Source organism: Carlito syrichta, unplaced genomic scaffold (genome assembly GCF_000164805.1).
Source record: "Carlito syrichta isolate Samal-C Ts95f unplaced genomic scaffold, Tarsius_syrichta-2.0.1 Scaffold303700, whole genome shotgun sequence".
Lineage (NCBI taxonomy): Eukaryota > Metazoa > Chordata > Mammalia > Primates > Tarsiidae > Carlito > Carlito syrichta.
Window position 1 is genome coordinate 267,331 of NW_007247796.1, and position 12,509 is coordinate 279,839.

Sequence of the window (12,509 nt, forward strand, 5' to 3'; positions counted from 1 at the left end):
TGTTTATTTTTCATTGCTTTCTAAATTCTTTTCATCATCAGTTTTTATTTCCCCTTAAATGGAAAGGTTAAGTACGTGATTCTAAAATCTGAACTTCTGCAGTTAAAAGTTTGGCCCTTTTTTTCAGTCTTTGTAACTTGATTATATTATGATCACAGAGGATGGCCTCAGAGATCGCTCGTGTTTAAATTGTTAAAATTTTCAACACCCCTTCTTGATAAAAACCCTCGAACATCTAGGCATATGGGGAACATACCTCAAAATAGTAAAGGCCATCTATGAGAAACCCACAGCCAGCATACTCCTAAAGGGACAAAAATTGAAACCAATTCCCCTGAAAACTGGAACAAGATAAGGATGCCCACTCTCACCCCTCCTGTTCAATATAGTATTGGAAGTCCTGGCTAGAGCAATCAGAGAAGAGAAGGCAATCAGGGTATCCAAATAGGAAAAGAGGAAGTCAATTTATCTCTCTTTGCAAATGACATGATTGTGTACCTTGAAAACCCAAGAGAATCTGTCAAAAACCTCCTTGCACTGATAAAGGACTTTCGCAAAGTCTCAGGGTATAAAATAAATGTGTAAAAGATAATCACATTTCTTTACACCAATAATAAAGAAACAGAAACCCAAATAAAAAGCACAATTCCATTCACAATAGCCACAAAAACAATGAAATACCTTGGCGTCTTCCTAACCAGAGATGTGAAAGACCTTTACAATGAAAACTACAAAACACTGTTCAAAGAAATCAAAGATGACACATACAAGTGGAAAAATATCCCATGCTCATGGATTGGAAGAATCAACATTGTGAAGATGTCCATCCTACCTAAGGCAATCTACAGATTTAATGCAATACTCATCAAATTACCAACAACATTCTTTCCAGACCTAGAAAAAACAATACAGGAATTCATATGGAAACACAAACGACCAAGAATAGCCAGAACAATCCTCAGCAAAAAAATAAAAACAAAAACAAAAAACACAAAGCAGAAGGTATCACATTACCAGACTTCAAACTTTAGTGTAAAGCTACAATAATCAAAACAGCTTGGTATTGGTACAGGAAAGGCATATAGACCAATGGAATAGAATTGAGGTTCCAGAAACAACCCTCAATTTCTCAACCAACTCATTTCTCATCCAAGGTTTTTGACAAAGCCTTCACCACCTACCACTGGGGAGAGGAGAACCTATTCAGTAAATGGTGCTGGGAAAACTGGCTGACCACATGCAGAATATTCAAACAAGACCCCTATCTATCCCCATACACAAAAATTAACTCTAAATGGGTCAGAGACCTAAATGTAAAACCTCAAACCATAAGAACCTTAGAAAATGCAGGACACACCCTTATGAAGATTGGAACTGGCGTCCAATCCTGAGCAATACCCGAAATGCACAGGTTATAAGAGATAAGATAGACAGGTGGAAACTCATTACACTGACAAGCTTCTGCAAAACCAAAGAAACCATCAAGAGAGCAGGGAGACAGCCCACAGACTGGGAGAAAGTATTTGCCAACTCCAGGTCTGACAAAGGCCTAACATCTTGGATCTACAAGGAACTCAAACATGCTGAAAAGAGAAAAGCAAACAACCCCATTATTATTATCAGAGTATAAAATAAATGTGCAAAAGATAATCACATTTCTTTACACCAATAATAAAGAAACAGAAACCCAAATAAAAAGCACAATTTCATTCACAATAGCCACAAAAACAATGAAATACCTTGGCGTCTTCCTAACCAGAGATGTGAAAGACCTTTACAATGAAAACTACAAAACACTGTTCAAAGAAATCAAAGATGACACATACAAGTGGAAAAATATCCCATGCTCATGGATTGGAAGAATCAACATTGTGAAGATGTCCATCCTACCTAAGGCAATCTACAGATTTAATGCAATACTCATCAAATTGCCAGCAACATTCTTCCCAGACCTAGAAAAAACAATACAGGAATTCATATGGAAACACAAACGACCAAGAATAGCCAGAACAATCCTCAACAAAAAAATAAAAACAAAAACAAAAAACACAAAGCAGAAGGTATCACATTACCAGACTTCAAACTTTAATGTAAAGCTACAATAATCAAAACAGCTTGGTATTGGTACAGGAAAGGCATATAGACCAATGGAATAGAATTGAGATTCCAGAAGCAAAACTCAAACATGCTGAAAAGAAAAAAGCAAATAACCCCATTATAAAGTGGGCAAAAGATATGAACAGGCACTTCTCAAAGGAAGACATCCGAGCAGCCAACAGACACATGAAGAAACATTCAACCTCACTAATCATCAAGGAGATGCAAATCAAAACTACACTGAGATACCACCTAACTCCAATCAGAATGGCCATTATCAATAACTCAAAAAATAACAAATGCTGGAGAGGATGTGGTGAAAAGGGTACACTACTACTACTACACTGTTGGTGGGAGTGTAAACTAGTGCAACTTCTGTGGAAAGCAGTGTGGCGATTCCTAAAAGCTCTAAATATCGACCTCCCCTACAATCTCCCTACTGGGAATATGCCCTGAAGAACTCAAATCACTTTATTGAAAAGATACCTGCACATGAATGTTTATCACAGCATTGTTCACAATAGCAAGAACCTGGAACCAACCATACTGTCCATCAAAAGAGGACTGGATTAAAAAATGTGGTACATATACACAATGGAATACTATGCAGCCACAAAAAAGAACAAAATCATGAATTTTGCAGCAACCTGGATGGAACTAGGGTCTATAATACTGAGCGATCTGTCACAGAAACAAAGATCTGAGTATCACATGTTCTCATTCATATAGTGGACCTTGAACATCTATCATAATACTATAAGAAAAGGACCCACAGTGGTGGGAAACTATGGGTGGGGTAAGGAGGGGAAGGAAGGTGGGACTAACAGTAGTCAATATCTGTCTGGGGATGGGAAGACACCCCTTATTAACAAGGGTGCCTGAACGATGCACATTTGTATACCTAATCCTTAACTGTACCCCCACAATTTTATAATAAAAAATATATTTAAAAAAAGAAAAAGAAAAGTTGAGTGTGTAAGTGTACATGCATGAGTGTGTGTTTGTGCACATGCATGTATGTGCATCTGTGTGTGTGTGTGTGTGTGTGTGTGAGAGAGAGAGAGAGAGAGAGAGAGAGAGAGAGGTAGCAAATAACATATCTTAGGCATCTATTACATTCCAGGCATCATATTATACCAGATAATCACACATATGAATTTATTTAATCTTTACAACAGCTGTCAAATTTACCATCCCCATTTTGCAGATGGGGAAATTGAGGTTCAGAGACATGGAGTAATTTTCCCATGATTTCTGCCTACCAAGTGACAAATCTGGTGCCAGAATCACCTTTGTCTGTTGTGCCTGCTGTGGGGTGTGTGCAAACCCCGGAGAATCCTTGTGGTTAGTGCTCTGCTTATAACTCTGCATTTAGGAGTCTTGTTGGTGCCTGGGATGAAATTTGAAAATAGAGGCTGAACTCAAAATAAGGAGGGCTCCCTTGGGTATTGAAGTCCCATGTGAATTTTTCTTAGGTACCTGATAAGGTGGACTCTAAGCATTGGGAAGGCACTGTGAGAGCCTCTGCCCTGTGTGGATGGCGCTGTCACTCCGGGGGGCCTTCCTCTTTCATGCTGCAGCCTGGGTTCCCCAGTAAAAGACTGAGCTGGGGGACAGGATGATTGGGTTGTTTTCTTAGCTTTATCACTCTAATTAGTAATTAGTCATGTGACTTTAGAGGAGTGTCAATGTGCTACAAATTGAATTCGAGTATCTAGTTCTCTCCACTTCATTGTCACATCTTCCTGCGAAGACATGGGGGTATTCATGCATAGTTCATCTCAAGTATTGCAGAGATTAAGCACATAGCCTGTGGTTCCATTTTGACCAGACCTAATTCTTAGTTATCACTTCAGTTTTATAATCTTGGACAACTCACCTCCTTGTTCCAGTTTTCTAAACATGCAAAATGATTCAATAGTAGTACTCATCCCACAGCGTTGTTAAAACAATTCAGCTGACAAGGTCAAGTACATAGTAAGCACATAGTAAATAATTTTTAAACTATCACTATAATTAATGCGTTTAGCTCTCATGCCTTTTAAATGATTAAAAGGAATACTATATGCAAAAGTGAACTGTCTAGTGATTTAAATGTTATTGTCAAAAGGGATGTTAAATAAAGGGATGATTTAAAGGTGACATAGAAAATCTATAGCTTCCTTATTTTCAGTATTGGAAGGAGTATATGTACTGTATACTAATATTTGGATGAAAAATGTAGGCTACATAGGGAAGCTACATAAAAAAATGAAATTCCCTCAGGGTGTTTTGTTTATTTTTAATTTTTTAATTCTTTTGAGTCAGAGTCTCACTCTGTCACCTAGGCTGGAGTACAGTGGCACGCTCACAGCCACTCCAGCATCGATCAGCAGGGCTCAGGTGATCCTTCCGCCTCAGCCTTCCAAGTAGCCGGGACTACAGTCTACCATGCCCACCTAATTTTTTGTTGTTTTGTAGAGACGAAGTCTCACCAAGTTGCCCAGACTGATGTCGAACCCCTGGGCTCAGGCAATCCTCTCTTCTCGGCAAGGCATTTTATTAAAACCTTTAGGATTCTGAAGTGTATAGCTCACTAATTTACACAACCTCTTTTCTCTGTTCCTCCTTCTGGAAACCTAAAGCTTTAAACATATTTAGCTGATCTATTCTACCCACCTAGCATGCTTATTTTTGTCTTCAAAGTTATGTGTCTAAGCAGGGGAATGGTTTTGAATCATCTGCTTATATAGTTGTTTTGCATCTGTCAGCACTTCAGTATGAAACTGGGTTTTCAGTGGCTTCTCTTGCTGCTGCAGAAGTTGGCTGCATGCTGTGACTTGGCATGGGCACCTTTCGTTCTGAAGCAATTAAAAATAAATTGAGTGGGGTAAATATTTTGGATAATTCTTTTTTACCTGCTTATTGAAAATAATGCTATTTTTTCCCCTTCATTTTTCTTTTGGGATTAAAATTCAAGTCATCAAATATTTCCCAAGGTGTAATTATTGTGCCATGAGGAGGTTCAGTTGTAAGACTCCAATGGCATACTTCAAGGTTTGTAAAATGGTTGTTCATCAAATATGAAGCTAGAAAATTTAGTTATATATTTGCTACATGTTACAACTCCTAGGATTAAAGGTTTTGAATATGTCAGTGAGTACAGTTAGTATTAATTGCATTCTGTGATTCATTGCCATTCATTTACTTGTTCAGAACTTTTCATATATATTTGCTTTATTTCTCTTTCTTTTATGCTTATTTTTTTGAGTTGAGTCTCACTCTGTCAAACAGGCTGGAGTGCAGTGGCGTGCTCATGACCACCACAGCCTCTACATGCTGGGCTCAGGCAATCCTTCAGCTTCAGCATTCTAAATAGCTGGAGCTACAAGCATGCACCCATGCCCAGCTAAGTTTTTTATTTATTGTAGAGATGAGGTCTCACCAAGTTGCCCAGACTGATCTTGAACTCCTGGGCTCAGGCAATCCTCTCGCCTCTGCCTCCCAACGTACTGGGATTACAGACGTGAGCCACCATGCCCGGCTTTATTATTATTATTTTTATTACTGGAGATATCTTCATAGAATCTGAAAAAAAAATTATACCCTGACTTAAAAATTGCGTGTTATATAGTTTTAGATTATTTTTAATGATCAATTTCATAGAATTAAGCAAACACAGAGTTTTAAAATATTGTTAAAATATCTATGACTTTGTTGTTTGAGAGCGGGTTTTCTCAGCCTTGGTACTATTGATATTTTTCATCTGGATAACTGTTTGTTGTGCGGGCTGTCCTGTGCATTATAGGACATTAGTAGCATCGCTGACCTCTACCCACTAAAATGCTGGTACACAAAACCACGGTTGTAATAACTAAAAATATCTCCATATATTGGCAAATGTTCTCTATAGTTAGAGTTGGCCCTGGCTAAGAACCAATACTTTAGAATACTTATTTTATATTAAAACTCATGCATAATATTATCATATTCAAATATTTAATTTCTTCCACTAAAATTAGTTAAATTTATAGTGGATGTATAAAAACACAGGGCACCACAGGTTGAAATTTCTATTGGGTCAACTAATGAGACTTTAACTTCTGATAGCGATTTGCCTTTGTGATTTTTTAAAGAAAGATAAATTATTGAGTAAATTAGTTTCTGGAAACAAATTCAATAGCTCTTGCATTGGAAATAAATTTAATAGCATTGCATTTTAAAAGTTATTGTTTTCATGTTTCTGTGCCTGTGTTTGTAAGAGTAATTCAAGAAAGCAAAGATCCTCTTAGTTGAATGTGATTTCATTTCAGTAGTTACATGAGAGTCATTTATAATATGTATTGGCCTTCCAGAAGAGTACAAGGATGAGTATGGACACAACTCCTGTCCTCAAAAAATGTATACTTTGGGAGGGAATATAAAATGGTATACTACTTCCTGTGATGGATGTTATCAGATGTACTGATCAACGACTGTAGGCAGAGTGGATTTCACAAGAAGCTAATGAGGCTTAAACGCCCAGGCTGCTCACATGCTGAGGCTCCTTCCAAGGCCTAATTTTATATTTGTAAATTTTTACTCTTAAAGAGACCTCCTGTGAACCAGGCAAGTTTAAGTCCCCACAGATCTGGATCTGCCCCTGAGCATGGGGTTTCCAAGACTGGAGAGAAAGACAGCCTGTGGTTGAAGATGGATGCGTTAGAGAGGATTCCTGAAGTATGGACATGCTGGTTGCCTTTTACTGCATATGTGGTTTCAGAAACTGCATCTATGATGCTACTCCAAATGGGTAGATTGACTCTCGGGGAGTTGAACTCTGCCACTGCCCTCTGCTTTCCAGCCATTTTCATTTCTCCACATATATGGAGAATTCATAACACCTAGTTCGGTGGTGGTAGAAGTGAGTGCCCCCTCCATCTTGTGATTTAAAATGTCCTTTGCAGTAACATGAATGCAGCTAGAGATCATCATCCTAAGCAAATTATCATTGAAACAGAAAACTGAATACCACATGTTCTCTCTCCTAAGTGGAAGCTAAACACTGAATACACACGGGCACAGAGATGGGAACAACAGACACTGGGGCACACCTAAAGCGGAGAGGGAGGAAGGGGAGGAAGGACTGAAGAACTACCCACTGGGTGACAGACTCAAGAGAAGCCCAAATCTTACTGTCAAGCAATTACAAACATGCACATGTACCCCCTTAAATCTAAAAAAAAAGATTAAAAATGTGATATGAGCCAGGCTCGGTGGCTCAGCCTGTAATCCCGTGCTTTGGGATGCTGAGGTGAGTGGATTGCCTGAGCCTGCGGGTTCGAGACCCACCTGGGCAACTTGGTGAGACCTCATCTCTACAATAAATAAAAAAATCAGCCAGGCATGGTAGTGCATGCCTGTAATTCTGGCTACTCGGAAGGCTGAGGTGGAAGGATCGCTGGAGCCCAACAGGTCGAGGCTGCAGTGGCCGGGAGCGGCCACTGCACTCCAGTCTGGGCAACAGAGTGAGACTCCAACTCAAAAGAAAAAATGTGATATGGCACAGAGAGTTGATTTCGAAGCAACAACAATAATAATATTGTCAGACTAAATTGTAATATGTAAATAAAAATTGGTCAAGCATGGTGGTTCATGTCTGTAATCCCATCACTTTGGAAGTTGAAGTGGGAAGATTGCTTGAGAGGAAGACCAAAACCTTTTTTTTTTTTTTTTTTTGGCATCTTAAAATTTTTAATTTTGTCTGCCAATGCCCTGTTATCCAAGCACATTTTAAAAAATCATATTTTACATTTTAAAATTTGAACAATTTCTATTTAAGTATATACATAGTTACAGATCTATGTAGAAACTCTATCTCTTCTAGGTATTATTTATTTTAACTGTTGTAAAAAAACACACTCCATAAAATTTTGAATCTTAAAATAATAATAATAATAAAGTAATACTCACTGGTGTTGGATGTCTGATTGAAAATGATGGGCCCTTCAGGCAAAAGCAAGCCATACAGGAAGGAGAGAGGGGGTGTGTGTGCCTCGGGTTGGGTGGGAGGTAAAGGAGAGTGGAGAGGGATGTTGAGTTGACAGGTGGGAAAGAGAGGGAGGAAGCTCGTGGGCAGGGGTCACTGTCAAGTGCAGTGGCAAGGGCCCGTGGGGGACACCTAGCATCTGCTCCACATCTAGGGATTGCCTGAACTCAGGGAGCATTTTCCTCGTTCTACCAAACCCATGTCTCTTTGGAATGTCCACCAGAATGCATAGACTTGGTTCGGCACTTTCTCTGGATTCTTAAGTTAGAAATTCATCAAGTTTCTTTTGTGAATTTTTGCAGCTCTAAGAGATCCTCGGTTTTACTCCTGTCCCATCTACAAGAAGCCAGTTCGAACGGATTTGAACTACATCGCGGCTGTGGACCTCAGGACAACCCAGGCCCCTGAACACTGGGTGCTCCGAGGGGTCGCCCTTCTCTGTGATGTCAAGTAACATGTGGGGTGTGTCCCTTACCCAATGCTTTGGAAAATGCAAGACCTGAATTGTTGTAACCTTTATTTCTTTACGAGTGCTCAACAGTGCATAAGTCAGGCTGCTTATGGCATTAACGAGCTGCATAGGTTTTCCACACTCCTTAGTTGGGTGCTTAATTATATTTCACCTTTTAAAACATTAACCAATGTCTGGTTTGTTGAAAACTCTATTCAGTAATATAAAAGTAAAATTTACAACTTCCTAATGAAATGTGGCCCTCAAACCCACAGTACTGCATTTTCTTCTTACTTCTCTCTGAATACTGATTAGGGTAAGCAGACACTATTTCTTTTGAAGGAATTATTCTTCTGTTAGTGTGGCCTGGTAACAGCCAAGTTCTTGAAGGTAACGGGGCAGATTTGTGCGGACTTGCTTCTATTGTCTTTTGCATTTAGGTTAGATTAAGAGGCTTATTTTCAGGGCTTCAAGCAGCCAATTAATATGATCCTTTAAAAAAATAGAAGGAAATAAAAGGAGTTAAGGATGTAAATTAGACAACTTATGAGAACTTCTAAAAAAAGCATATAGAAAGAACAATCTGCAATCCTATTTATGATTAATAATGAGATGTTTTTTGATGTCTCTTGTGATAATAAATTAAAACTAAAAGTGAGTCATAATGTGCTCTCTGTAAAACTGATAACACCCACAAATTGCTAAAGCAAGATAAATCAAGCTAGCTTTTCTTTTGTAAAATAATTAAATACAGAAAGAGCCATAAAAATGTTCACACGCTTTGATCTTTATTTTCTCTATACCAAGGAATCAATTTAAAAGACTGAAAACAAATTCTACACAAAATTGCATTTAATAATAGAATAAACATGAAAGTGCCTTAAATATTCAATAGTAAAGCTATACTTAAGGATATTAAGAGGGATTAGGCTGCCATGAAAACCAGTCTTGAAGATTTTATAATATGGAAATGGTAAACACGTACTATTAAGTGAAAGATATAGTTTACAAAATATGGAGTATGCTCTGATTATAACTTATAAAATGTATTTGCATGTGGACAAAGATTAGGTAACAATGTGCAAAAATTAAAACAGGTGTGATAGCATGATAATAGTTATCATTAGCTTGAAAAAAGTTATGATCGAAAGAAAAAATGAGAAAAGAATAAAAAGTCTTAGTGTGTGGGAATTTCATATGGGCTTTTATTAATTAGTAAACATTATCTGAGGACATTTTCACCCATTTTTCTTTTATATTCTGGTTATATATTATAAACTACTTCATCAATAACCTATTGACTAGAAAACTTGGTCAGTATTAAATTAGAAGTTTGGTTTACAATCATTTGCTTAGCTCTGGATCTGCATGGCTGCGTTTTTTTTAGATAAGTGATTTTGGGGCCAGCTATTAGGAGGTAAGTGTGGGTTCCTTTCACAAGGCTCTGCTCAGCATCATCATTTTAACCTAATGATGTGAGAGTCAAGCCCGAGACATTCCTGTGACTCTTATCCTCTTAGACAATACTGTTTTTATTTGAGCAGTTTCTTTTGATATAGATTAATACAACTGTTGATTTGTGTGAATTGTGGTAAAACAATCATTTTATTTTGAAGAACAAGTAGTGAAAATGTGAACATGATGTGAATGAATAAAAAGTGGTTAGTAACTGTCTGAATTGTAATTGTTTATTAGGGGAGGGTGGAACAATGGGCACTAAGTATCTAGAAATGATCTTTCAAGACAGGACTTTTTATCAGTAATTCAAAAACGTATAGTTTACTTACACACCGGTTAGTATGTATGTGAGAGTCTTGGAGACCCAAAGTAGAAAAGGGCATCATGAAAACTTCTAGGAACTTTGAGGAACGAATTCAACACATCATGTTTCTGATGCAGGGATGATCTAATGTTGCCCCTTTCTGATTCACTGCCCTGTCCCTGCCCTGCTTCCTACCCCTGAAATGCTCTCAGCATTCCACAGTCTGGTGGGTAGAATTCTGATGGAATCTACCAGGTAATGAAGAGAGTTTCTGATGGTGCTGGACAGGGGCTTGGTACCACTGCAAAGTCACAGAGCAGTCTTTTTCATCTGTCTCTTGGTTTATTAACAAGTATTTACCTCGCACCCCCAGTGTGTCTGACACCTGGCTGTCTTAGTTGCACAAGGGTGAAAAAAGCCACAATGCCCAATCACATAGAATTCACTTAAGAGACTAGATGCAGAAAACAGCAATTATTTAGGTATGTGTGTAGATACACATAATCTCAATGTATACATGGGGTATCTAGAAAAGAGTATAAAGGTAATGGGTTAAGTGCTATGAAGGAAATATTGGATGCTAAGAGTCAGAAAGCAAGGGAAGACTGCCACATATCAGTTTTGTCACAGTTAACACGCAAAGGCCACCTACAGCATCCCCAATTAATTTTACTTTTCATTAGCATTATTTTTAATTGATGAATTATTATGTATATGGAGTATATATACAGCAAAACATTGCATAGTACTCCATAAACATAATAAATAAATGTATATATATTATATATATACATATATATATATATATACACCTCATAATCTATGCAAAAGGAGAGTGTGTTCCTTGTCTAATTTGCACTCTGAGAGGCTTTTCTGGTTCGGTTTTCAGCCTGGAAAGTCGTATATACATACACAATGTGGAGTGATTAAATGAAGCTAATTTGCATATCCATCACCTCGCTTGGCATTTATTTTTAAAATTTATTTTTAATTGACACATTGTAATTGCACATATTTCTGTATGATGCATATTTGATGTGTATTCATGTTACATAATGATTCAATCAGAATGGTTAGTGTATCCATCGCCTCATGCATTTATCGTTTCTTTGTGGTGAGAACATTCAAAAGCCTCTCTTCTGGCTATTTGACATTTATTTTTAACTCAGGACAAAAACCTAATGGCAGTGAGGGGCTCCTCTGAGCCTGAGCAGCTGTTGCACATCCTTGCCTGACTTTTCTCTCATCCTCTGGCTCCCCTGTGCAGCACACAGTTGCTGGTGACCTTCTCTGTGCAGGTAGGGTCCTTCCAGAATTGAGACAAAAGGGAAAGTCTTGCCTTATAAAGAACTGTCCTTTCAAGCTTGGGTCTTACATCACCATTCCACAGAAACCTTGGCCCTCTCTCAGCTTCCCTTTAAGGGAATTTTGGCAAACATTAAAACAACTCAGCATTAGTGAGGCCATATCCCCATCATGGAACCAAGTAGAGCCATGGTATAGGTGTTGTTTAGTACAATCCCTACCCTGGATGCTCCTTGCCTGCAGAGACCTAATTGGATTGGCCCATAAGAAAGGCAGCTCTGCTGGGCTCGGTGGCTCAGCCTGAAATCCCGCGCCTTTGGGAGGCTGAGGTGAGTGGATTGCCTGAGCCCGCGGGTTCGAGACCCGCCTGGGCAGTGAGACCTCATCTCTACAATAAATCAAAAAATCAGCTGGGCATGGTAGTGCATGCCTGTAATTCCGGCTACTTGGAAGGCTGAGGCGGAAGGATCGCCGGAGTCCAGCAGGTTGAGGCTGCGGTGGCCGGAAGCGGCCACTGCACTCCAGTCTGGGCAACAGAGTGGGACCCCAACTCAAAAAAACCCCCCAAAACAAACAACAACAACAAAAGAAAGGCAACTCTGAGGAGGTGACATCTAAATTTAGATTTGAAGGAGAAAGGAAAAACATCTCAGACCCACAAGTGCTGGGGGCTGACCTCTTTCTCCCTAAAGGGAGATGGAGGACCCAGTGTCTGAAGGAAAGGTGGCAGAAAATCATGGCTTGGAATGGGGGGTTCGGGGTGGGGGTGGGGGACTGGGAGGACTGTTTTCTAAATTAAATGTCACACTGTTATGGTGGCTGCTGCCATCGAGGAGTGGCCAGTGGAAATCATGTGCTTTAAGTCATTGGAATAAGTAGTACTTCTT

The 12,509-nt window shown here is 38.9% G+C and overlaps 1 protein-coding gene across 1 annotated transcript in view; it reads left to right on the top strand.

Annotated features, from left to right (window-relative positions):
* DNAH5 (dynein axonemal heavy chain 5) overlaps positions 1–10,227 on the top strand; it is a gene marked incomplete at its 5' end in the record, with an annotated part of 277,065 nt that extends 266,838 nt beyond the window's left edge. The window contains one exon of the mRNA XM_008059081.1: positions 8,407–10,227. Coding sequence (XP_008057272.2) covers positions 8,407–8,558 — 152 coding nt within the window. The remainder of the gene's footprint in view (positions 1–8,406) is intronic.
* Positions 10,228–12,509: the final 2,282 nt, after the last annotated feature.